Raw genomic sequence first — 24,903 nt, 5'->3', positions numbered from 1 at the left:
GAACAGCAAAGCACGTATGCAAAGAATGGTAACCAACGTTCCACCACCAGTCATCGTCTGCGCGTCCTATGCCGATCGAGCGTGCAATATTTGCACGAAGTTGTTTCAACTGCTGCGCAGTTGTACGGAAACCCATAAGCTCATGCCACGGATTAGGGGCCCCCTACCGATCACCTCACGCGCTCATTCCCCACCAGCTTGTCATATCCTGCAAGCGGTTCAGCCGCCTGCCGAACCTTTCACGTGACATGCTGTGCGTCATTGGTGCCCTTCAATGATAACGCGTCGAGGGCACATAAACGCGCTGGGGAAAGGAGGCGTACGTTACCCAGCCAGCGAGCGCCGGAAAAGAACCATTAAACAGGCCCGTGCAGTTACATGCTGGCATGGATGAATCGACACCAACAGCGCCGCGCATACTGGCTGATGACTCGACTATGGATGTGAGTTTAGGCGACACGACATCGAACTTGTCGACTCTTCAGAAAGGCGACGACTCAATTTTGGGGCATGTGCTTCTGGGAGGAGAGAGCGTGCCTGAATCGCTGCGTTCGTTGACGGCATCGATTCCACGTGGGTCCGAAGAGGAAGAGACAACAGAACAAGTTAATTTACAACTTCAACAGCTCCGCCAACTCAATCAAGTCTTTGAGACCTACGAAGATACACTCACAAGCAGTATGGACGAAATCCAGGTACGTACAGTTGAGGGATGCCCTCTTGCATGATTAATTTTTTTTTTTTTCAAATTAATGACACAAAACTTAGATCTTCTCCCAAAAAATCAAAGAGACAGATGCTTTGCTTGACGTTTATTTACATTTGTTGACTCAAGCTCAGCGTCGCCGTGCACTCCTGGGAGACCCGTCCTGGTCCGGCGCGTCGCAGGAAGCATTGCGTGAGCAAATAGCGAAGCAAGAAGCCAAGACCCGAGCAGCTTTAGCTTCGGAGATGGCCGCGCAGTCTGCCTCATCTAGCACGGTCCCAAACTCATACCGCGGTGCATCGCGTTCTGGGCGTGGACATCCTCCAGCGCGGCCTGCCCACCGAGGCAATGGCATTCGTGGTGGCCGTGGTAGTGGCGGCAGTAACAGTGTTTCGCGAGCTTCCACATCGCGTCCTCCATCAGATCGTGCTACTCATTCCACCGCTACACGTGGACACCACCCTTTGTCCTCTTCGTTCTCCCATTCAAGCACAAGTACGTTCGAACGTTTTTTCTATGCAGCATTGCTTACTTGACTCAGACACACGCGCAACCACACCTTCATCGACATCAGCCAATGCACGTACCAGGGCTGGCTCGTCAATACCTGTGAGGGGGCAAGCTTCACGATAATGGCAAGCTCCTTGTGCTTTCTCACGTTCTCTGTAGTCTACGTCCGTACCTTTTCCACACTCCCCCGCACATCTTTGATTCCATGTTTTCCTTCCCTTTCAAAATTTCCCCACACCATCAAACGTTCCGTCCAAGCCGCGGTCTCTCCACTGACGTGCCTCTACCCTTCGCCCTAAGGATCAAGGAAACAGCGAGTGGTTGCGCGCGACAAAATTTGATCACGTGAGAATTGAACTCCGAACCTACCCAGCGCACGGAACTCTCAGACAGTTCATTACCCGCATCATGTCAGTGGGAAGCAACGAAGCAGCGGTGCCACCACATGGTGCAACAAACAGCCCACAAACAGGGGCATCGCCTTTATCTACATTGCATTTACTTGATGCATTTCGGCGCAGTGATGAGCGAGCCGTGCAGTCCATTGTGAGTCAGATGGACACGAGCAGGCCGCTCCCGCAGTCAGACTCACCCCTTCATTTGGCCGTGTTATGTGCACAGCCAGCTTTGGTCGAGTTTGCTCTGTTCCAGTTACAACTGAGTCCCAGCATGCCTGCTTCTGATACGGGTAATACGCCTCTTCACCTGGCTATCGCGGCGAATCGTTTGGAAGTTGCAGCTCTGCTCGTGTCGCAACCCACAGTGGATTGTGCCTTTCTCAACAAGGAAGGCAGGTCGCCTGTCCAGCTTGTCAAGTCCATGGAAATGGCTAACATGCTGCAGCATCAGCGCAATGAACTGCGCATGCATATCTTGCGTCTTCTCGACGCATATGACGCCAAGGCGGCGAGGGGCGAGACAGGCAGTCAGGAAGAGCAGACTTTGATCAACACAGTGTCGATGCCACGAACTACCGCAATTGAGCTGGAGTCGGTGGAGCCGCGTACAAGTTTGACTCCTTTGCAGATGGCCGTCAAGTACAAGTCGACGGAGCTCATTAAAGCGTGTGTAGCCAAGGGCTGTGACCCATACGTCAAGGGTGCGAACGGCTGCAGCGCTAATGACATGACGAATGACAAGATGATACAGGCCCTGCTTCGACAGCTTGTGCATGCAGAAGCCTCCACGGCCGACAATGTGCATCACACAACATCCTACCGCGGATTCCTTGGAAAGTGGACGAACTACATGCACGGCTTCAAAACGCGTTGGTTTGTTCTCAGTGATGGAGTCCTTTCTTATTACCGCACACCAGATGATGAGGGTAGGCAAATGCGTGGTGCCCTCAATTTGCGCAATCTCAAAATTGTACCGGATCGCCGCGAACGGAACCGCTTTGAAATCGTCAGCGACACATCCAAGGGCTCAACACGCTGGTTTCTTCGCAGTGATGACCCGTCAGAATGTGTGCGTTGGATCCAGATCCTGGAAAAGGCTCAGCGCAATTTGACCCAAGATGCCTCGGCGTCCACGAATGCTGGCACCGATACCGATGCCGCCTCGTCAGACACGACTGGTGCAACGCTGATGCCAGCCGCTGTCGGCAGCAATGTTCCAGGTCAAGGACGTCGTTCAAGTGCAGTTAACGCTGAGATCGTCGAGCCATCATCCGTGGCAATGCAAGACATCACACCAGACAGTCTCGAAGATGCAGAAAGTGACGCTGGTAGCGTGGATGGGGCTGTTGCAGGCACCAACTACATGCCTCACAGTAAAGACTTTACTATGGTGAACAACCTTATGTCTCTGCATTTTGATGTGGCTTTGCGCTTGATTGATCAGATCGAAGGCGAGTCTGGCTCTGGTGCGCAGCCGGCATCTGCAGTTTCGACTGTTGCTCCCACCATCTCCGGAGCTGCTTTAAGTGGGACGGACCAGCAGGTTGTCATCCCTCCCGTCGAGCGAGGTGCACCCGCGCAACCCATCGTCGGCGCCGGGCTCGCGGGAGCCCCAACAGTGCAGTCAGGCGTTCCCGCTACACCCTCGTCTCCCAAATTGACTGCGATATCGACACTCCGTCAGTCGCTGCAAGAACGCTCCCAACTTTGGAAACAGTACAGCAGGATGGTCCAAGAGCGTGAGGCATATCTCCAGGAAGAGATTGAGCGGCTCGATCGGACGCGTCACTTGTGGGAAGAGCAAGTCACTGTCTTGGCAGCACAGCACAATGAGCTGGAATCAAACTTGCACGAAGCCGTGTCTGAAAACACGCAAATGCTCAAGGGCCTTCGCCAAGTATCACAAAAAGGTGCTCTTAGCGAAGAACCCGGCTCAATCGGCGACAATGAACCGACATCCTCGTCGGGTATTAGCGGTGCACTAGGCTCCGTCGTCAGCACCGTGGGAGCAACGGCCGGTGCTTCTGCTGGTGCCGCAACTCATTGGATTTCACAGTTGCTCCCTCAGAAGAAGCAAGAGCAGCCGTCGTCGTCAAGCATTGACGACTACGACGATGAGTTCTTCGACACGATTGATTCGGATCAAATCCCGAACTTGCGTGTGGAACCAGCTCTAGAATCTGCTGCTAAGGAGAATGAAGCCAGGGCTAGTGGTGCGGAACGCCTCCAGGAAGGCCGCAAAGACGGTGCCAGTGCCGCCACTGGCGCTGGCGCTGCTGCTGGTGCCGCTGGTGCATCCGACAGCAAAACGGACAGCGAGGAGGAAACAAATAAACCTAAAGATGACGGAAAGGCCAGCGAAGACCAAGGCGGCCAAGTTGCGCATAGATCAGGGTCAGAAGCCATGTTTGGACGTGAATTTGAGCCGTACAACCACCTTCGTGACAGGCTTCCGGTGCGTAACGATGAACGTCCGTCCATGTCGCTATGGTCGATTTTGAAAAACAATATCGGCAAGGATCTAACTAAGATTTCATTCCCCGTGGCCTTCAATGAGCCAACGTCTATGCTTCAGCGCATGTCGGAAGATTTGGAATTCTCTGAATGTTTGGATGCAGCAGCTTTACAGTCCGAGTCGACCCGAAGGATCTTGTATGTCGCTGCATTTGCCATGTCCAACTACAGCTCGACGATAAACCGCATCGCTAAACCGTTTAACCCGCTGTTGGGTGAGACGTTCGAGTATGTTCGTCCCGACCGTCAGTACCGCTACATTAGCGAACAAGTCAGCCATCATCCTCCCATCTCAGCCTGCTTCTGCGAGTCACCATCTTGGGAGTACATGGGCTGCGTAGATGCCAAGTCCAAGTTCCTGGGCCGTTCCTTTGAGATTCGACCTACGGGTGTGGCGCACGCCAAGATCAAGGTCAAGTCTGACGTGGTCCCTAGCTCGATGCGGGGTAAACTGCAGCAGTCGCCCGATGATGAGTCTCTTTTGATGGAGCACTACACTTGGAACAAAGTGATCACCAGTGTGAGTGGATTCATCACAGGCTCGCCGACAATTGATCACTATGGCGACATGGTTGTTGTGAATCACGTCACAGGCGATAAGTGCAAGTTGACGTTCAAACCACGGGGCTGGCGTAGCAATAACTCGTATGAGATCAATGGCGAAGTAATCGATGGACAAGGCAAGAAGGTTTGGATCATTGCTGGTCGATGGAACTCGCAGCTGATTGCTACTCGCTGCCACAGTGAAGACTGTGGTGTCCTGAGTCCTGACAAGAAGCACGACAGCTCGAACCCCGTCGACAGCAGCAAGGCTGATCACGAATACCTACTTTTGTGGCGCAACAGCAAGAAGGTTCCGACTCCATTTAATCTGACACCATTCGCCATTACTCTCAACTCGCGCCCTGACGGCTTACTTAAGTGGCTTCCCCCCACTGACTGCCGCTTGCGACCTGACTTGACGGCCTTCGAGAATGGCAAATTTGACCAGGCTGATCAGCTCAAGGTTCAGCTCGAGAATCTACAGCGAGAAAAGCGCCGCCAGCGCGAGGAGGGTCGGCTTCCTCCGCACAAGCCGCGTTGGTTCAAGAGAACTGTGGACCCAGATTCGAACGAGTCGTTCTGGCAGCCACTCATGTCCAGTGACAGCCATGGCCGCGAGACTATGAGCTACTGGATCGAACGTTCGGAGGTCGGTACCAAGCGTGAACACAATCAGCCAGCTGAATGGAATACAGACCACATCTTTGGCGATTTGGAAGCCAAAGGTGTTTGAACCAAGCAACAGCAAGTTGCTGGGAAACGTGTGCTTCATTTTCTTTCAATGTCTCATTTTTTTTCATCGCACATTCATAGTTATGCTCCTTAAATCTTCAATTCTATCATTTTATTTGTACTGCAAATATCTAGATAGTGCATTGGTGGTAGTGAGACGTATGATATCTAGCCGGTTGAGCGTGGCGGACGGGCTGGACATGATGCATGAATTCATCTCCCGATGCAGGACTGCTCATGACCCGATCACCCGCGGCCGGGATCGCCTCTCACATGATTGACTAATCAACGGAGTCTCAATGCTTGAAAAGTGTACTCACCGTCACTACCGTCAAACTCATCAAGATGTCCGTTTTTCGAGCTACGCGCACGTTGCTGAACAAGGTGCCCGAGTCACCGGACGCATACCATGTACCGAGAGGCCGTACGCCATTTTGGCACAAAGTGCACCAAATGCTCTCGACGAACCCGTATGTACTTCGGTGCACCAGCGAATCGATTGACGCAACAGGGAAATTTCAACGGGTTCGCCCCTGCCCTTGGTGGTATGTGGCTCGCTTATATTTTTAGGCAGCATGCTAATGAATACAGAACAGGTTTCCGCAACCAGCGTCTCGGCCTGAAAAGCCTGCGGTAATGCCATCGAAGGGTAAGTTCTTTTTTTTTTTTTGTTTTGGGGAACATACTTCTTTGCTCACGCTTGCGATACTGTTTTCACGCTATTGTGCATTACTGAATAAATAGCTTCCGGTATGTTGAATACCCGCTTGTCACTGACGATTGCAAGACATTGCCGACAATCTGTACTACAATCGCGATTTCCGTCGCAAGTACCCCCAGACCGACGTGGTGACGCAGCAGCACTTGACGGAGCTGCTCCTTGCTGCGCCTAATGAGGACGGCACAAAGAGTCTGCCGACGCCTGAGTCGCAACAGACGACTGCGCTGACACGTCCTGACGACCTCGCCTCACCCACGGCCTTCACTCAAGTGCTGGAGCAGGTGCATATGGAATCTCAACACAAGTATTCGCCTTCTAATATGCCACCCAAGTTCCCTTCCACGCCGCCGCAACACATCCTCAAGCTCCAAAAGGGTGCTCTGCCGCACGACAAGTATGACTACTTCCCTGCGTATGTGTGATTGTGATGCGATAACTGACGCTTTCAAGCGAGAACTATGCGTAAATGACTATCTTTGGACCATGTCCAGTGCGCGTGTGGACGATGTAGGTAGCAAACTGGCTATGTAGCAAACTGGCTGGACTATCCAGGCTCGGCAGCGATGGAGTTTAGTGAGAGAAAACTGAGGCTAGGCAGATTGCGCTACAGGTACGAGGCAGACTCCACGTGGCATCGGATCACGGATGGGCCATCGATTGGGGATGAATGTATTGTGATCATCAACAATCATGTTCAAGTGCGTTTGGCTCTCTGCATAGAATTGACCAGTCCCCAGTATTTTGCAACGACTTAATTTAGTGTCAGCTTTCGCTTTGAGTACGGTGAGCGTGCTTTTGGCTGTAGTCGCTTTGACCGGACTACAAATTGGCGAACCAACAGGAACGATCCACGTGAAGAAGGCCGACGTGTACGTGATGTTCGTCACAGTAACTGACATCTAGGGTATATGGACGCGCGAGACGGCATGCTGATCGGCGCATGCAGCACTTTGTCGAGACAAGACTAAATTTGGACTTTGATACCCAACCCCTGTTCAATTGGAACACGAAGCAGGTTTTCTTGAGTTTGACAGCGTCTTATGACTCGCCGCGTTATGGCACGCAAGACGTCGTGGTATGGGACAAGATTGTGCGCAACGATGATGAGAAAAGGATCCGTATATCTTACTTGCGTAACAAATATGGATTGCGCGAATACTCCAAGTCGTTCGAAAACGTTACATCTCTCGACTTCCGAATTGAGTGGAACGTCATGCCTTTTGTGGGTCTTATGCAGCGCGGCGTGACACCCCGTTCTGATCCATACGCATTGCATCAAGACCCACAACTTCGCAAGCAATCGCCTGCTCTTCTACCATATTAGTTCATCCATTGATAGCAGGTATCACAGTTGTCTACACTACATGAAATAAGTCCTAGTACTATTCACTAAGTGCCGAAAAAAATGTGCGCTTACGCTTGGCACTGGAAGCGTTGTCTTCTGAAGCAGTTACATTAGCACCAGCCATCTTGGAGGCAGGAAGTGTCGGGCGCGATGCGGCATCATCATCAGAGTCGGAGCTCGAGTCCGACGTGCTCGTGTCGGATTCCGTGTCAGATCCAGACTCACTAGCAGGGTTAGAGTTCCAAGGTTGTTCGGGTGTTTGTGTGCCTGCCGTGATGTCTGCAGAGGATGCACCATTGGCCCCATCACTCGTTTTCGAAGATGACGCTCGAGCACTTCTGTTAGACGCTTGATCCATGAGGTTCGTAGCTTCTGGCCGAGACACCGTGCGACGTAGTGCCGAAGGACGCAGCTCAGACAGCTTCGCGAAAGGCCCCGAGGTACTTCGTTGTGTCTGAGCCGAAGCATCAGAAGAAAGAGGACGCTCGAGTGCATCAACAAAGACAGATGAGGACGTACGGCGGGGCGTGCTTTCCATGGGCTCAGATGGCTTTGGTGCAGGGCCATGAACCTGTGTCGGAGAAGCCGGTGTATGTGACTCGGGCTGTGAAAAGAAGGGTTGACTATCGTCCGCATTTGATATAGCAGATTCGTCTTGACCACCGCCTTCTTCCGCCTCGCGAGTTGCTTCCGTCATACGTGACGAGGAAGAAACATCATTTGTTGCAGCATGGGATGTACGATCTAAAACCCTTTACGTAAAACAAGGGTTCATGTCAGTCATAATTTACCCAGACGCGCAAACTACTCACGTAAAGAGGTATCCACTCCGGGCGATGCCTGCTGTTCCTTGCCAATTAATTCCATCAATAGCTTCTGTTCTTCGCGTTCTGTTGCATTTTTCCGTTGTTTCTTTGCCTTTAGCTCATTTAGGCGCTGCTGAATTGCAGCAGGGTCTTGGCTCTTCAGCGATTGTACGGATGCGGCAGCACTAGTGCCGTGTTCATCATGATGAGGCTCGTGAATCACAGTAGTCTCGTCACCTACCAGTGCCGTGGTGTCGACGGTTGTATCTGGCTCGTCAGGCCGATTCGACTTGGACATTGATTTTCCCTGCTCCTTCTCCTGCTTTTTCGCGGCCTGCTCCGCACGGAACGCCTCCATCTCTGCTTTTGTTCGGCGGTGTCGGCGCGGCTTATCTGGCGATGGTGCTTCCTGTGAAGAGGGAGGATTCGTTTGCGATGACGGTGGCACCGTCTGAGAAGAGCTCAAAGATTGCTGAGAAAGAGGCACATCTTCGTCATCATCGCGGCTTTCGTCGTTGTCTGCAGAACTAGCAGCAACATGCGTACCGCGTTGTTCATGCTCATTACTGTGAGATGTTGGGGGGATAGCCGGCTGTGCTGCTGAGCCAGGCTCTGCTACAGGTGTTGATGACTGCGCTGGCGCTTCTATTGTTTCAGAGGTAGATCCTGGCGCTGGTTCAGACTCAATGGGCTTGGATTTACGCTTTCGATTAGCCGATTTGGGCGTCTCCTGCACCTCGTTTGCTTGATGTAGACCAGCAGACACTTCCGCCATAGACGAATCACCCGCATCTTCATGCGCAGATGGTAGTGTAGCAGATGCTTGTGATGGTGGCGGTGGTAACATGGAGTCGTGTGCCGATGATGCATCATTTTCGGGCACTTGGGCGTTGGACGACGATGTCTTGGAACGGCCGCGACGACCTCGTGACTTGGATGGTGTGGCGCCTGGTGTCTCTGTGGCAGCAGATGGCGCAGATGACATCGAAGGTGCGGACAAAGAGCCCATTTTTGACTGATCAAAGTCAGCCTTTATAGTGACAATTGGCTCTCGCGAGGCATAAACCCGGAAAGCACGGACATCTTCGCTGTCTTCTAAATCAATGCTCATTCCATCGGTTGCCTGGTACGATAAATCAACAGGTGTACTTGATTCCAAGCGGTACTTTTGACGGACAATCTGTCGTGCATACTCTAAGTTGAAGGTAGCTGTATGCGTGTGTGAGTCGCGAACAATAATAGATACGCCAGGTACAAACCATCAAGAACACGTTGGAATCCTTTTCCGAAAGATGTACGGAAAGCAATAATTGTCTGCCAGGACGGATCCAATGCCAATTGCGATGACTGATCAATACCACCAGAAATTGGTGTGTAGTGAGCTCTTCGTCGCTTTGGCGCAGGCGAGTCATGCCTACTGTTGCTGTCGTTTCTCTCGGCAGGCATTCCCGTCATAGACATAGCGGAGAAAGGCACAGATTTTCCCTTGGACTTTTTCTTTTTCTTGGAAGATGCGGGTGCGCCTTGGACCCGCTTCTCAGTGTTCGGCGTCGTCAAAGCACTTGGATCGGCTTGGACAATGGAGGTCATCGCGCGGCGGCGCTCAATATCCAAGTTGTGTGCCTACTGCAGAAAAAAATACACGCGCACACTCGCAACGCGTGCCGATCGGGCCATGAAAATCACGTGCACGCTATCCCCTTTCGTGTGAACGGTGGGCAGATAGCGCCTGATGAGTGAGTGCAATCGATGGCAGATTGGCGCAACCTCCTAGGGAGGACTAGAAACAACTCATATATACGTCTATATAATCAATTCCTGTCGAAAGGGACACACATCCGATAAAAGCTGGTTGGTGATAACATTTACGCACGCATCCTACCCTACATGCCTTGAGGTTAGATTCAATCACCAGAATATCCGAGTCCACTAGAAATCTACAGTGCGGCCGCCGAATGACCATTCTGATTTCCACTTAAGAGGATCCGTCTTTGGCCCGCCCACCTCGCCTGTTTGAGGGTTTGTGGAACCCTCAAACTCGACTGCTGGTGCGCTGCGTGCATCTGGATGTAGGTTTTGCACTTCGCCATCTTTTGTTTCTGAGGTGAATGGTAGTTGGTCTTGGGAGTCAGTTCCAATGCACATGGAAACGCACTTTGCTTTTCTCGAACAAGGCGCTCGAATTCATGCTGATCTTCCTTCGGAAGTGGCATAGGGCCGGCCCGTTGGAACGGAGCATCTGATGATTGGCGCCCACTTGTTGCAAATGTGCGGAGTGGCTTGGTCAAATGCAGCACACGGTGCATGCGTGGAGTGATCATGGTACAAGAATGATGGAAGGAGCACGTAGTTGTCCGTTGGTCAGTGTGTGCGCGTGCAAACAGTAATAAGACCCATGTGGACTTCGCGCTGCAGTAAGCCAAGCAGACCATTTATGCATACAATAAAAGCGGTGGAGAAGGCTCCACTAAAGGATGCAGTTGGGCATCAGGAAACATGGAACTAATACATAACAGATACACTACTAGCAAACCACCGTGAGCGTCATAACAACAAACAGGAAAGAAAAAGCACTGCGAGTGTAGAAGAGTGTGATGGTACATTGATGCACAACAGGAGATGGGGGGAAGCGGCTGACATGTCCACGCACTATTACCGTGCCCGTTGAGCTGCGGAAAATGGGCGCAACGATCGGGCTGAGGGGCTGTGCGGAATTCCTGAAGGGCGTGAACGCAGAGCTTCAACTCGAGACGTGTTATTCGAGTAAATGGGACGTGCTTCAGATGGCCGAAGCAATGATGAGCGTCGACGGCGGTGGTCCGCAAGGACTCGTGCTCGGGGACTCGACAAATTTTCTTGATCGGCATGAGCATCTTGGGTCCGGATGGGGCCCGATCGAGGCTTAGCAGGACCTGGGACCAGCCGCATACCTGCATTTGTGTCGTCAGCCAGACCGTCTGATCTTAGGTTTTCAAGAGGAATACGATTTACACGCTTTAGGAAGGGAGAGGGCCGCTCATCCTCTTCCATCAGGTGCCACTGAGGCTCCTGAGGGAGATTGTTCAAATTCATGGGCATTGTACGCGACGTCGGCAAGCTTGGTGCATCTGAACCTTCCAATACGGTCTCAGGGAGTGATGTTCGCTTCGCCTTGGCAGGTGTGGCTTCGGCTCGTCCACGGAATGGAAGTGCTTCGCGCCACATACACGACGCATCTTTCATCGAACAGTCTGAAAGATCAGCTTCAGCACGACGAGAGCGTCCAATAAGAGGTGGAGCTCTTGTTGTTGTTCCTGTTGCGGTTGCCGTTGCTGCGCGGTGTAGTGGCTCATCTTCATCGTCCACCCATTCATCGTCAGCCACATGACACTGACGGCCGGCTCTTGGTGGCGACTGCAGTGAAAGAGCTCCTTCGGCTATTCGCGAGCGCAAAAATTCTTCGCCTTTCGGGGTTGACATGACCGTTGACTTGCGAGGCCGGGGACGCGTGTAGGAGGATGCTGCGTCAGACATAGAAGCCTGTGAAAGTGCCGTCTTTGTCTCATCAAGTTGTTGCTGCAGCAACTTGATTTTCTCTTGCATAAGGGCTCTTTGATGCTCCCATTCCTCAAGAGCGGTTTGGTGGTGCGAAGCGCACGCCTCTTCTCGACGACAGAGCTCCAGCTCGCGTTGATTCAGTGCAAGTGCGCGGTCTTCCAGCGCCTTCGAGAGTGTTGACGAGCCCGCCGATGAGCGATGCCATGCACCCTCGTCTTGCAGAAGTTTTTGCTCTCGCTCACTGAGACTTGCCTCACGCTCATCAAGGGCCAGCTTTTGGACTTGCAAGCGCTCTTTCTCAAGCAAAACCTTTTTATGAAGCACGGCAATGTCATGTGTTCGGCAAGCCATCTTGATCTGGCGGATCTGGAGTAGCTGGCGTGTCGTAGGGCGACGACGATGGTCCAGCTGTAACATCGCATGGACAGCATCCTGAAGATCACGAGAGTACGTGCGTGGAAGAGCAGGTACGGTACCCTGTTTGATTTTGCGTGTTAGTTCCGTCTGATTCTCAGCATCAAACGGCGGCGACAGTGCGCATAGTTCGTAAACAATACAGCCAAGCGCCCACACGTCCGACTTCATGTCGTATGGTTGGCCTGTAGCCAGCTCGGGACTCATGTAATAGGGCGTACCGACATACGTATTAGCAAAACTCTGAGCAGCCATTTGTTTGCTCAAACCAAAGTCGCCCAGCTTCACATTCTGGTCAGCATCCAAAAACACATTCTCTGGCTTGAGATCGCGATGCAAGATCGCCTGTACGGCACGCGCACCCACATTAGTGGCACTGGAAGGCACTTTCCGGTAATGACAAGCTTCAAGAGCTGCCGTCATTTGCGCAAAATAGGCCCATACCGTCTCCTCGGGCAGATGTGTCTTGGTTCGCCTGCATCGCTTGATGACAGAGCCAAGGTCACCGCCCTCGCACAGCTCCATGACAATATACAAAATGCCATTTTCCGTGTCGACATACCGCTCCTCGTAGCGCACGACATTCTCGTGTTGTAGGGTACGAAGAATGTTGACCTCAGACACAATGTGTTTGCGGTCGCGCTCGCTCATGCGCTCGAAATTTAGTTCTTTCCGCGCAAAGAGCATGCCATCTGCTTTCCGGCGGACCTTTCGAATGAGTCCAAAGGTACCGTTTCCAATCACATCGAGTGCTTCGTCTAGGAATGGCGGTGGTGGTTAGTAACTAGAGCGACGTGGAAAGTGGGGCAAAGGTACGTACATCCTTCGAGCACATAAGCCGCACTCTGGTGATGACTTGAAGATGTGCGCGCCATAGAGGTGGCAGTGGCAGCAGGGGCAGCCGCACGCATGCTGCGTACTAAAAGAGCCAGCAAGAGAAAGAAAGATGGTACGTGAGTGTACCTTTGTTATCGACCACTCTTCCTCCTTTTGGCCCCTCACCCGGCTTCACTCATATGCATGTCCCTGTCTCATAGACAGACACCAACACTAGCGTAGGTGTTACTTACACACGTGGTCATCACGTGAGATGTGTGGCACTGGGCTTTCGAATGCAACGTTGAACGGCTGGCGCGCGCCGCACGCACTCAGGGACGCCTGCCTGCAATTTATTGTTGCTGTTGGCAACGCACGCCAACGCTCACCCCATGGATGAGTATTCACGGCGCGAATGGTCGCGCTTTGCTGTTGAGCATCGTGGCATTGGAACATGTGTGGCATCTGCCACGCGGGATGCAGCAGGAGATGATCAACGACTCGCGTTTCGAAAAGGTGAGCTGGTGACCGTTCTGTGTTGTTTCACAGAGCCTGGCGAAACCACGCGTCCTGACCATTGGTTTCTGGGCTCTTGTGGATACTCGATTGGATTTTTCCAGCGAAAAGATATGGACGCAATTCCCAAACTCCGATCCGTAGGCACGGTTGATGCGCGTCTCCCTCCTCAAGAACGCCTGCTTGCGCCGGCTGCCAAACTGATGGGCTTTCTAGTGCCGCCGGACCGTGTGCTTGTACCTCTAGAGAATGAAGATAATGTCCAGCACCCTCCAAGTGTGAACATGAATCAAGCTATGGATGGTGGTCAGGACAACAAAGCGGCAGTCAAACCCGAAACGCCTGAGCTTGTGCCTGACGCGTTGCTGTTCGCCTCTGCGTCAAAGAGTTCTGCTGATGCGCGGAGTGCTGACGGTGATGTGTTTGATGAATATTCAAAAGAGGACTACGAGACTCTCAACTCAATCTATGATGCCTACTTCCGCCCCACCACATTCATTGAAAGCGACATGCAGTCGACGCCCACCAAAAACGTGCTACCCACTTCACCCGTGTCAACGTCATCTTTAGGTGATGAATCCATGACACAGCCGCGGCAGATCGACCAAGTCTTGGATGCAATGTCAGACGAAATGCCCAACCGACTACTAGGTAAAGACGACCAGGTCCAGAACAGCCCGTCTCGTTCGTCGATGGATAGCCACGGAACAAAAGGCTCGCCAGCAAGAAGTGCGACACATCCACCAGTCGATTTGATGCAGCCTTTGCCCATGACTCCAACACGTTCGCGACACACCGTCACCAATAACAATGGCTCGCCAAATCGTATGCCGCGTGGCCTAAGCCAGCAGCCAACCACATCGTCACCATTGCTACGGAGTGCCGTGTCAATGAGTCCTTCCCAATCATCTGTCAGGATAACGCCCTGCGTGTCGTCACCTTCGTCACTCACGAGTGCACGTCCCTCTACGTCTTCTGACGCACCCCTGCCACGACCCGCTCCGAATGTGTATGGCTCGCCTCGATCCAAGCCAGCGTTGGATCTGTCGGAACATGCACTTCCTGGTAGAGCCCAGCTATTCCAACAATGGACCACAATACTTACAGATCGATCTACCATGTCATCCAAAGCGCACAAAAAAGCTCTCCAACTCGTGCATGTGGGTGTGCCGAATCCTTTACGAGGTCGTGTGTGGCTCATGCTTGCGGAGCGGCATGTACATCCGAAGCCAGGTGTATTTGAGCGCTTGTGTCGCTCGAGTATGGAGTCACAACAACATCCTGACAGGTACTCATTCTCGACACTGATTGAGCAGGATCTGAATCAGTGCTTCCCCCTGACCCAGCCGTTTGAGGGGCTGAATGGATCAACTCGCGATACGATCCGCTCTATCTTACATGCATATGCTTACTACAATCCGAGCGTCGGCTACACAGAGGGCATGTGCCTTCTTGTTGGCCTTCTTCTCACACACTTGCACATGGAAGATGCGTTCTGGCTCCTGGATGGCATTGTACAAGGATACGGCTTGGACCGCATCTATTCCGGCGACATGCGTCGTCTGCGCGTTGACAATCTGGTTATTGACGAGCTCGTCCGCCTGGTCGATCCGTCACTGCATCAGCGTTTCCGCGAGTTGCACATTGAGCCGATCATGTTCTTGCCAGGGTGGATTTTGCCGATCTTTGTACGCACATTGCCATGGGCAACGCTTCTACGCGTTTGGGATTTGTTCTTGTGTTATGGATATGTGTTTCTTTTGCGCACAACGGTAGCCATTATCTGCCCTGAGCCGAGACAGTATCATGCATGTACCAAGCGGTGGCGATAGCCGCAGTGCGGTGATACGCAATTTGGTATTTGTGCATCCTGGACCACTGACAGAGGAAGATGTGTTGACGCGCGCATTGGAACTGCCCGTCACCGACAAGGAAATCGTTCGGATGGAATCTGCTGCAGAAAGTCTCGTGGGAGATGCTTCCCGACCTTCTACGGCGCTCGACAAGGGCGACAGCAATCTGCGCGGACAGTTACAAGGAAAGCCAGTTACGAAAAAGACCATGTGGTTGTTGTTAGGGCGTAGAAATTGACTCTAATTGTGTGTAGGTTAGGCGAAGTGAAATGGACACTTAGACCAACGTGCAGGGGTGCAAAAGACCGTTGCATATAGTTTCGTGCTTGAATGGGAGCAAACTAGTTGACACGTCTTTGTGAGATGAATGTCGCTACTACTCGATAACCTTTATGCTCTTGTGTCCAGCAAGAAGATTCAATTTCATTCAGTAGTTGGACATAAAAGTGAACTTGTAATGAGACTTACACCGTCGATGACAAAATTCGTACAGTTCGATCAAAGCCGCAACTCACAACGCGATCGTCGGGCAGCACAGCCACATCCTTAACAATGGTGTTGCCACCATATCGCCACTCAGCCGCAGCCATAGTCGCATTCGAAGTAGACTCAGCAGCTACGCCGTGAGTGCGTACATGAGCATTAACATGGCCATCCAAGCCGATGAGACGTAAAACACCATCGTCTCCTGTGACCCAGGCACCATCGCCTGATGGACGCCATGCGTGTCGTGGACTCGTAAAGGCGGATGATGGTGCACCCGTCCAAAGAGTCGTGTGGCGATGCTCCGAAAACAGTGGTAAAAGAAGAATGCGCGAGAGCGAATGATCATAACACGGGCTTAGTGTATGAGCTGCACCGTGATCGCCCGTCTGGGCCGAGATGTATCTGCCAGAGGGATGTAAGGCCAGGTCAAGCAGCGAGTAGCTTGCGTGATGATCCGCCGGATCTGGGTTCGTATTGAATGTTAATATGGACCAGTTTGGTGTAGCAGCTTCAGGCTCGGAACCTTCAGCTCCTTCATGAGGCAGCGCAACATAGTGTAATTCCACACGATCGCGCACGGTGTATACGAGCCAAGAACGAACGCGTTCTTGTGAAGCATTCGCATGGGTATCGGGTGTCATAGGGCCCTGCACAAAAAGCAGTGCCTCTGGGTTCGTCTGTGTTTCAATCGTATGAATCCGAACAAAGTAAGGCTGCTCACTCCCTTGCTCATTCTGGTTCGCGTAGATATGAACCGCTTTGTCGTAGCCAGCACTGCTCATAAACATGCCATCTTCACTAAACGCGACGCGCACCGCATAGCGCTTATGATCGTCTAGTGTCTGGACTGGCTCATCTCGTCTCGTATCCCATACTACGACTAAACCATCCATCCCAGCTGTAGCCATGTACTGTGGTGCAGTCGAATGCTGGCAAACAGCGAGCACGGCAGCTCGATGACCATGTGCACCACATGCAGATTGGCTTGTCGGCTCCAACAAGCCGACCAACTCACCTGACGCGACATGTGTAATTACAATGCGCTTGTCCGCTCCTGTAGTGGCAATACATGTTCCCTCAGCGCCAGGATACGTCACTGGCACAACACTAAGGATGTTTGACATATGCAAGTGGTCCAGCGTCCGTTCTATCGCATACGACGTATGCGTATTCTTTGACAGCGACGCTAGAGCAGCTTTTATATCTTCTGGCTCATTTGATTTCGTGACCGCTGCCGCCTGTGCACTTGCACTTGATGCTGCATGTTCGACCAGCGTACGTAGATCACACGGTACGTTTTGGTATGTGGTGGAGGACGTGGTGTCAGTTGTGGGCTGGCTCTCTTCTTCCAGAGCAGCAAGGGTCTTGAATAAGCCATGGCAACGTAAGTATGCTGCTACAATGTTGTGGCATTTCTGCGATAAGGAGGACGGTGCAGTTTCCATTGTGCTCTTGTAAAATAAACCTGACCGTCTGACGCACCGCGGTGCGTGTCTGATCGATGTGTAGATTCACATGCATCAAAATGGGGCCTATTTTCTGTGCGTCTCTCTCCACACAATCTCATGCGTCGTCGTCCCAGTCTCTCTGGCTCCGACCTATCCTTCTGACTGTCATGCCACCCAGACCCACAGTGTCAGAAGCACAGCATGTATTAATAGACAAACTACGCAAACCTGTTCATCACCCATCATATGCCGAGAATAAGGTCAATGCACCGGGACCACAAGATCCATTTGAAGGCGCTCTGGAGCCGACACTTTTTGTGGATGGCTTCGAAGGGCAGGAACTTCCTCGCAAGCGCATTCTCACTCAGCGTCACTTAGATCACTTTAAACACTCGAAAGTATATGCTGAAATTGTGGGTATGATTCAGATTTGTAACGAGTCTGTCAAGTCTCATAAATTGGACGAGCCCATGGTCGAAAGCCCATCGATCCGAACGATTCTGCAGGTCATTGCTCATGTGAACAAGCTTGTAGACGAGACACCTCGAGATACCGACTCTGCACAGATGTCCCGATTCGGAAACCCTGCATTTCGGGAATTGTACCAAAAAATCGTCGACAAGACGGATGCTTTGATGCAGATACTCCCAGGCCTTGAACGTGCAGAGCACGAACGGTCGCGAAAAGAGGTGGCCGTCTACTTTTATGAAGCATGGGGTAATGCAAAACGCATTGACTACGGAAGTGGAATGGAACTGAACTTCTTGTGCTGGCTCCTATGCCTTGTAAAGCTTGGTGTACTGGACCTGCATCGCGACGCCAAATGCATCGTTCTCCGAGTGTTTTGGGCATACATCGAGACGATGCGTGTCATCCAGGCCACATATTGGCTCGAGCCGGCTGGAAGTCATGGTGTTTGGGGTCTCGACGACTACCATTTCTTGCCATTTTTGTGGGGTGCTGGTCAGCTGGCAGACCACCCGTACCTTAGACCGAAATCAATCCATGACGTTGAAATTGTCGACGAGTGTGCGCGCTCCTACATGTATTTTGCATGTATCCAAGCCATAAATACGGTCAAGACTGAGTCGCTTCGCTGGCACTCGCCTATGCTGGACGACATCTCTGGCGTCCGGTCGTGGAGCAAGGTCAACCACGGCATGGTGAAGATGTATCGTGCTGAGGTGCTGCAGAAGCTGCCGATTGCCCAACATATTTTCTTTGGCGAGCTTCTAAGTTTCGGCCATGTAGACGAAGATGACTATATCGTGGATGTCGAAGAGGATGACCATGGCCATCGATTTGCTACCAACGAGCTGTTATCACACTCTATCCACGCTCATGGTCATGCCCCACACGGCGAGGGACAAGCTGCTGGATGGGGCGACTGCTGTGGTATTCCCATCCCCAGTGTGTTTGCTGCAGCCGAGCAACAAGCTAAAGAGAGCGGTCAACATCCACCCGGAAAACACATGCCTGTAAGGCGTATTCCATTCGACTGATCTACAGCTATATATCCTATCTTACTTGTTCATAACCATTCGTTCTATCTTTGAGCTTGTACGCATGAGGGAGCGCTCTGCCCGTGCGTCGCGATTGTGCAGCAATTCTCCATACCTTTTCCGCTTACTCTTGAGAGTTCTTCGTTCAGCAGGCGCATGTTCATCGCTAACCGTGCAAGCTATAGCCATTGAATTTCATAAACCTATTCAATCAACATCAGAGACTCGTCAAACAACCGCTGGATGATTCCTAGCCCAATGATATACAAGAATATACTCAAGTATAGAGGAATAACGTCTTTAGTGAAACGCAAAACAGTCTAACCCAACGACAATCATGGCACTATCGTGCGTTGCAGAGACGCACTTAGTTGAGCGACAGTTTCTTTGACTCGCCGCTTGGAGACACAGTCACGAACTTGTCATCCTGACCAACAACGTAGAACTTGCCTGGTGCGACGCGACCGGCAAACTGGATGCCCTTCGTCTCCTCGTTGTACTCAAATATCTGGGTGAGTTGGGAGCTGTCATCCGTAAGCGAGCAGTCTTGGACTTGCAGGTGCTGATCAGGCTTGGCGAGGAAGGCAGGACGGATGCACTGCTTCTTTTCCTGACCCTTGGGCGACAGAAGACCATAATGCAGCTTACCATGGGACTCGAGACCCATCACTGAGGAGTTGCACTCAAGGAATGTCAATGGCACAGCTTGTCCGCCGACAACTAGCTGAGCATCGTTCACTGATACAGGCTTGCCGTCCATGTTCAAGCCGCCGCCAGCAGTGAAGTCCGTACACTTGAGGTTCGCTACAAACTTGCCAGCTGGCTTGGGCAGACCAGCATCTGGAGTAACTGGGGGGGCTGCGTCAGAGGATGGAGCCGCAGCAGCCTCATCAGCTGGAGCTGGCGAAGCGGGAGGAGGCACTGGGGCTGGGTCAGAGGATGGGGCCGCAGCAGCCTCTCGGACTGGGGCAGGCGAAGCGGGAGGAGGCACAGATGCTGGCGCAGAGGGTGGAGCTTCAGCAGCCTCATCAACTGGGGTCGGCGAGGCCGGAGGAGGCACGGGCGCTGCGTCCCGCTTGTAAAGGGTCACTGATGGGACGACCGAGCCCGTTGCATTTCGCCTCACAGGCTCTGTGTACGAAGGCGGCGTGAACACAGGCGCCGTGGCTGGTACGGCCCAAGTTAGAGATCCTGAGGAGAAGTAAATCGCGGGCGCCTCCGAAGGGGTGGACTTGTCACGCCTGTACAGGGTCACAGACGGACCAATTGAGCCCGTGGCATTCTTCCTCACAGGCTCTGTGTACGAAAGCGGTGTAGCCACAGGTGCTGTGCCTGGAACCGCCCATGTCAAAGATCCCGAAGACGAAACCTGTGCGGGCGCTGCCGAGGCAGCGGCGGCCACGGCAGCGATTAAACCTGCAATGTGAAAAGCGAACATCGTGGGATCGTAATTCTTAGGGAAGTTGTAACTCACTGTATATATATATGAAGTTGATGAAGGTCTGCTAGTGGCTGTCTCAATTTTTTTTGTCCGCAATCAATGTTTCAACGTCCATCAGAACACGAAGAAATCATTGGACAAATTTCATTTAATCGTGCATCAAACGATGTCCCCAGAACTAAAAAGGAAAATTTTACACATTGTTTAGTACAACTAACCAATTCACAGCCCAGCCCCTCTTTTTTGAGGGGTTGATCGGTTGAGGCTGTGTTGGGCAGGGATACGCAAGTTAGCACCCTAAACATGCCTGTCGGAGAGGTCGTGCAGCCGTCGATCACAGAGCATGACTTTGTCGAGAGTGCATTGAGAACGACAGCTCTTCGGCCTGATGGGCGCAGGTTCTTCCAGTCTCGGCCAGTACAGGTGAATTTTAGCGAACGCCTAGGATGGTGTCAAGTTCAATTGGGCGACACAATGTAAGTATCGCTGTCGCATGATTGCTTTGTAGCAAGCGAGCTAATGCTCAGTGCTGTGGCCTCAGTTGAAGCAGCCCTTTCTGAGCCACGAAGAGACCGTCCGTACGAAGGCCTTGTCCAAATTCATGCTGATATTTCCCCCATGGCTGGCGTGGAGTACGACAGCGGAGGGATGTTCGGTGCGTCCGAATCACGTGAGCGCGCTGCCCTGTTCGAGCGTCTGCTAGAGCGTGCAGTGCGCAACACAGAGGCCGTAGACCGCGAGGCTCTCTGTGTGATTGCAGGCAAAGTTGTATGGTGCGTGAGCTTGACGGTGCATCTTCTCGCCGACCAAGGCGCAAGTGTGGATGCGGCTGTTCTGGCTAGTATGCTGGCTTTGCGTCAATACCGGCGGCCAGAGGTCACTGTTGAAAATGGCGTTGTAACGGTACATTCATCCGATGAACGGGTTCCCGTGCCACTCGCGTGTCATCATGTTCCATTGTGTGTTTCGTATGCTGTGTTCTTATTGGAACCAAAGACGGAACAGGAGCACGCTTTGCTTCAAGCTCAGTCACTTGCAGTTACCGCACGTCAGCAGCAACAGCTGGCAATGCAGGTCGACGATGCGCCTGCTAATGCCATTGCCGTCCCTGTTACTCTTCTTGACCCTTCACTTCTTGAAAAAACACTTGCGCATTCCACCATTACGTTCGTCATGAATGCGCAGCGCGAGATCTGTGTCTTAGACAAGGCGGGAGGTGCATCTCTCCCTTTTCAGACCATCTTGGCCCTTCTAGACAGCGCGGCTGCGCGCGTTCAGGAACTATCTACGCTCCTTGAATCAAAACTAGCAGAGGATGCAAGCCAGCGCGTTGTCTCTGTGTCTTAGAGTCTCCCCTGTTTATATAAATATGTGCGCTTATTTTCGTGTACTTGTAACTTTATAATGAATGTACATGCAACTTGAATGCTCGTGCATCAATGTCCACAGCCCATCCTTTTTCGCGTAAGATTCTGGTCAATCTCCACAAGCGTCCATCCCCAGCCCTTGCCATGCCAAGCGACGAAACAGGCGTAGAACATGCTTGGAAGCTTGGGACTGAGCCAGAACCTCTGAGTGAACGGCTGAACGCTCCATTGGATGCGCATCCTCCTTCGTTCGGACCGCGCCCTGCGTTTCTCGAATCGAGCCAGGCTCGTCATTGGATGTTTCGCCCGTCGACACTAACGTCCATGCGTTCTGACACCCATACCCGCGCGTGTAACGCCATATCATCGTATTCATCTTCTGCGGGGGACGCATCAAGACCGACTATTTTGTCAATGGAAGATGAAGTCGCCATTGTCCAGTTTTATCTTTTACGGATCGGGAAAATTGTCAAAGCCCTTGGTCTTCCGTCTCTGGTAGAGGCCACAGCCATGACGATGATGAAGCGGTTTTATCTGAGGAACTCATGCATGCAATTTCATCCGAAACTTATCATGTGAGTATAATGTATACATGGGATTAACCCTAGGCTCACGAGTATATATCTGTCGTCCAAAGCAGAAAACTACCCATTGCCTCTCACATACTTCTGTACGCATGTGAATAAGGGCATTGGCGCTTCTACTCAGCAGCAGCAGCAGAAGACCAGTTCAGCACCTTCAGCTGCACGAGGCGATGTAACAGAGTCTATTATAAGCGATTTGGAATTTGGAATGGTCCAGAGTCTGGACTTTGAGCTGGGCGTTCATGGTGCACATCGCGCATTATATGGGCTTATCTTGGATATACAGACAGTCATGCCACAGTTGACGCAAGAGGATCTTCTTCTTCTGGCCGGAAAAGCGCAAACATATCTGCATCTTTCGCGACTCACTGACGCAGAGTTTTTGTACACGCCGTCACATATCGCTTTAGCTTCCTGTTGGATGTGTCACATCTCGACTTCGTCATCTGATCCAGAACCCCTCCTGGGAAAAGATATCGTAAAGAAATGGCTTGAATCTAAAGAAGAACGGAGCGCGCAACTATTTAAGCAAAAACGATCTGAACGAACAGCATGGCAACGAAAAAAGCAGACGCTCCAGCATGAGACCTTTTCTCCAGATTCGACTTTGTCACAGGATTCGTCTTCACACGAATATCCCAAGTCCAGTCATGTATACGACTTTGGTCTTTCTGTGAGTCGAGTCGAGTCGATATTAAACTCTATTTCTCAGTTGATTGAATCAGTCATTAGTTCTCCTATCAGCGCAAGTGCACCTAAGCCTGCTATTGATTTGGATCGTGTCAAACAAATTGATCTTAATTTGCGCGGCTGTCTGAGTGTTTTTGATGCTATGCAACAAAAACACTCGCGGAAACGCCCAGCGGATCAAGATACGAACGCATCAAAACGCGCGAGATTCCCAAACGAAGATTCTGATTCTGAAGATTCCTAAGTACCTATTAGAATCACTAGTTTTAATATGACTTCATACTACCTGCATCATATACGTTTTTCACCACACTTGGTGCACACATGGTTTGAGCACACATGCATCACACATATCTGTAAGCATTTCGTCAACTTACGTTTCGGTCCTGTAAAAAACCTCACATCAATTTTCATTTCCATTGCAACTCGCATTACTGGTGTCTACTTCGAATTTCCTACTTTGATCGACTTCAAACAAGCAAAGCACATAGTCGATTGAATTCACTCCTCGAAATTTTCATACATTCCCGATCACATCATTCCACTTTAGTACAAAGTGTACGTGAACTGGCTGGCGTCCGTGTACATCGTCCAGCCATTCGAGTCGGTACTTGGCTTCTGCGTGGCAGGAGTGCCACGAACCGTCAAGTCGTCAAAGATGCTGGCATCGGTGTAGATGGTCCAGCCATTCGAGTCGGTGCTTGGCTTCTGCGTAGCAGGAGCGTCACGAACCGTCAAGTCGTCAAAGATGCTGGCATCGGTGTACATCGTCCAGCCGTTCGAGTCAGTGCTTGGCTTCTGCGTAGCAGGAGCGTCACGAACCGTCAAGTCGTCAAAGATGCTGGCATCGGTGTACATCGTCCAGCCGTTCGAGTCAGTGCTTGGCTTCTGCGTGGCAGGAGCGTCACGAACCGTCAAGTCGTCAAAGATGCTGGCATCAGTGTAAATGGTCCAGCCGTTCGAGTCAGTAGAGGGACTGGATCGCTTCTCAGGAGGTGGAAGGAAAGCCGAAGCGAATTGAGCCGAAGTGCGGTGTGTCGATGGCGACATTGTCGATTCTGACTGCGACGAACTGCTCTTCCAGTTCAGCACGCCAGCAACATCCTGAGTGTTCCCGGCAGGGGCAGCGTTCGAAACAGCTGCTGTAGCGGCGATGAGGAGAGCAGCGCAAGAGAAGTACATGATAACTTTGTTACGGGTGACGATACGAACAGTTGAAGCCTTGGACTTTATATACACGTCTAATGCTCGGACACGCTGGCTCAAATTTTCATCAAGAATTTTCTGCACAAATTCAAGTCAGTAGCCCGGTAAGAGATTCCTGTCTATTATTGGTTCTTTTTAAAGGAACATTTCAGGATTTGAATTCCCCATCAAAAATGACTCAATCACAATCACCCATCGGGCATCTTTCCATTAATTCACTGTCGCTATTTTTGGCCAACAGTGCGTCAGAATAGCTCAGATGCAATAAATCCTGTCGTTTGCATAGTTTCTGACATATTATAATTCGACTAGACGTTAGTTAATAATCGTTTCATTGTTGGGACTAATCACCTACTTTGTTATGTGTGTGTGTGTGTTTTTTTTTTTTTGTTCACGCCAGGGGAAAAACGTGCGCATGGGCCTAGCACTTTCTGATGCGCAAGAAGGATAGTTCAGATCGCGGCTCGCGCGATGCACCTCCACCTGCAGCCGTAGTTCAGAGAAGTACGGCCATGGAAGGCTCAGGCGATGGCGATAACGAAGCAGCAGTGTTTGAAACCCGACCGATTGAGCGGCTAGAGGAAGAAGTCGTAAACCGAATTGCTGCTGGTGAGGTGAGTTATCCTTTCTTAATATGCGTGCATGCGCTTGAACGAGCGTAGTTCTAACGCCTCCGTGTAGATCATTCATCGACCTTCCAATGCTGTGAAAGAATTACTTGAAAATAGTTTGGATGCCGCTGCCACACATATAAAAATTACACTCAAA

The 24,903-nt window shown here is 51.6% G+C and overlaps 13 protein-coding genes across 13 annotated transcripts; 7 read left to right on the top strand and 6 right to left on the bottom strand.

The window, feature by feature from the left end:
* Positions 1–386: 386 nt before the first annotated feature.
* On the top strand, positions 387–1,242 carry MGL_1694 (uncharacterized protein; the record flags this gene model as incomplete). Its single annotated transcript, XM_001731459.1, has 2 exons — positions 387–695; positions 769–1,242. The coding sequence occupies 2 exons, from the start codon at positions 387–389 to the stop codon at positions 1,240–1,242; spliced, it is 783 nt and encodes a 260-aa protein (XP_001731511.1).
* A 529-nt stretch (positions 1,243–1,771) lies between these two features.
* On the top strand, positions 1,772–5,404 carry MGL_1693 (uncharacterized protein; the record flags this gene model as incomplete). Its single annotated transcript, XM_001731458.1, has 1 exon — positions 1,772–5,404. One exon carries the CDS (start codon positions 1,772–1,774, stop codon positions 5,402–5,404), a length of 3,633 nt encoding a protein of 1,210 aa, XP_001731510.1.
* A 635-nt stretch (positions 5,405–6,039) lies between these two features.
* Positions 6,040–6,546, top strand: MGL_1692 (uncharacterized protein; the record flags this gene model as incomplete). Its single annotated transcript, XM_001731457.1, has 2 exons — positions 6,040–6,052; positions 6,191–6,546. The coding sequence occupies 2 exons, from the start codon at positions 6,040–6,042 to the stop codon at positions 6,544–6,546; spliced, it is 369 nt and encodes a 122-aa protein (XP_001731509.1).
* Positions 6,547–7,064: 518 nt separating this feature from the next.
* MGL_1691 (uncharacterized protein) lies at positions 7,065–7,448 on the top strand (the record flags this gene model as incomplete). The annotated part of the gene is made up of 1 exon (XM_001731456.1): positions 7,065–7,448. The coding sequence occupies one exon, from the start codon at positions 7,065–7,067 to the stop codon at positions 7,446–7,448; it is 384 nt and encodes a 127-aa protein (XP_001731508.1).
* A 58-nt stretch (positions 7,449–7,506) lies between these two features.
* MGL_1690 (uncharacterized protein) lies at positions 7,507–8,166 on the bottom strand (the record flags this gene model as incomplete). The annotated part of the gene is made up of 1 exon (XM_001731455.1): positions 7,507–8,166. One exon carries the CDS (start codon positions 8,164–8,166, stop codon positions 7,507–7,509), a length of 660 nt encoding a protein of 219 aa, XP_001731507.1.
* Positions 8,167–8,273: 107 nt separating this feature from the next.
* Positions 8,274–9,865, bottom strand: MGL_1689 (uncharacterized protein; the record flags this gene model as incomplete). Its single annotated transcript, XM_001731454.1, has 2 exons — positions 8,274–9,484; positions 9,535–9,865. The coding sequence occupies 2 exons, from the start codon at positions 9,863–9,865 to the stop codon at positions 8,274–8,276; spliced, it is 1,542 nt and encodes a 513-aa protein (XP_001731506.1).
* Positions 9,866–10,927: 1,062 nt separating this feature from the next.
* Positions 10,928–12,913, bottom strand: MGL_1688 (uncharacterized protein; the record flags this gene model as incomplete). The annotated part of the gene is made up of 1 exon (XM_001731453.1): positions 10,928–12,913. One exon carries the CDS (start codon positions 12,911–12,913, stop codon positions 10,928–10,930), a length of 1,986 nt encoding a protein of 661 aa, XP_001731505.1.
* Positions 12,914–13,434: 521 nt separating this feature from the next.
* MGL_1687 (uncharacterized protein) lies at positions 13,435–15,390 on the top strand (the record flags this gene model as incomplete). The annotated part of the gene is made up of 1 exon (XM_001731452.1): positions 13,435–15,390. The coding sequence occupies one exon, from the start codon at positions 13,435–13,437 to the stop codon at positions 15,388–15,390; it is 1,956 nt and encodes a 651-aa protein (XP_001731504.1).
* A 485-nt stretch (positions 15,391–15,875) lies between these two features.
* MGL_1686 (uncharacterized protein) lies at positions 15,876–17,021 on the bottom strand (the record flags this gene model as incomplete). The annotated part of the gene is made up of 1 exon (XM_001731451.1): positions 15,876–17,021. The coding sequence occupies one exon, from the start codon at positions 17,019–17,021 to the stop codon at positions 15,876–15,878; it is 1,146 nt and encodes a 381-aa protein (XP_001731503.1).
* Positions 17,022–17,512: 491 nt separating this feature from the next.
* MGL_1685 (uncharacterized protein) lies at positions 17,513–18,847 on the top strand (the record flags this gene model as incomplete). Its single annotated transcript, XM_001731450.1, has 1 exon — positions 17,513–18,847. One exon carries the CDS (start codon positions 17,513–17,515, stop codon positions 18,845–18,847), a length of 1,335 nt encoding a protein of 444 aa, XP_001731502.1.
* Positions 18,848–19,214: 367 nt separating this feature from the next.
* Positions 19,215–20,285, bottom strand: MGL_1684 (uncharacterized protein; the record flags this gene model as incomplete). The annotated part of the gene is made up of 1 exon (XM_001731449.1): positions 19,215–20,285. One exon carries the CDS (start codon positions 20,283–20,285, stop codon positions 19,215–19,217), a length of 1,071 nt encoding a protein of 356 aa, XP_001731501.1.
* A 306-nt stretch (positions 20,286–20,591) lies between these two features.
* MGL_1683 (uncharacterized protein) lies at positions 20,592–21,635 on the top strand (the record flags this gene model as incomplete). Its single annotated transcript, XM_001731448.1, has 2 exons — positions 20,592–20,764; positions 20,816–21,635. The coding sequence occupies 2 exons, from the start codon at positions 20,592–20,594 to the stop codon at positions 21,633–21,635; spliced, it is 993 nt and encodes a 330-aa protein (XP_001731500.1).
* A 1,840-nt stretch (positions 21,636–23,475) lies between these two features.
* Positions 23,476–24,111, bottom strand: MGL_1682 (uncharacterized protein; the record flags this gene model as incomplete). The annotated part of the gene is made up of 1 exon (XM_001731447.1): positions 23,476–24,111. The coding sequence occupies one exon, from the start codon at positions 24,109–24,111 to the stop codon at positions 23,476–23,478; it is 636 nt and encodes a 211-aa protein (XP_001731499.1).
* Positions 24,112–24,903: the final 792 nt, after the last annotated feature.

This window comes from Malassezia globosa, assembly GCF_000181695.2.
Source record: "Malassezia globosa CBS 7966 chromosome Unknown mgl_sf_3.1, whole genome shotgun sequence".
In the NCBI taxonomy this organism is placed as follows: domain Eukaryota; kingdom Fungi; phylum Basidiomycota; class Malasseziomycetes; order Malasseziales; family Malasseziaceae; genus Malassezia; species Malassezia globosa.
Note: the sequence above shows the minus strand (reverse complement) of the source record. Positions and strands in the feature narration are given on the sequence as shown.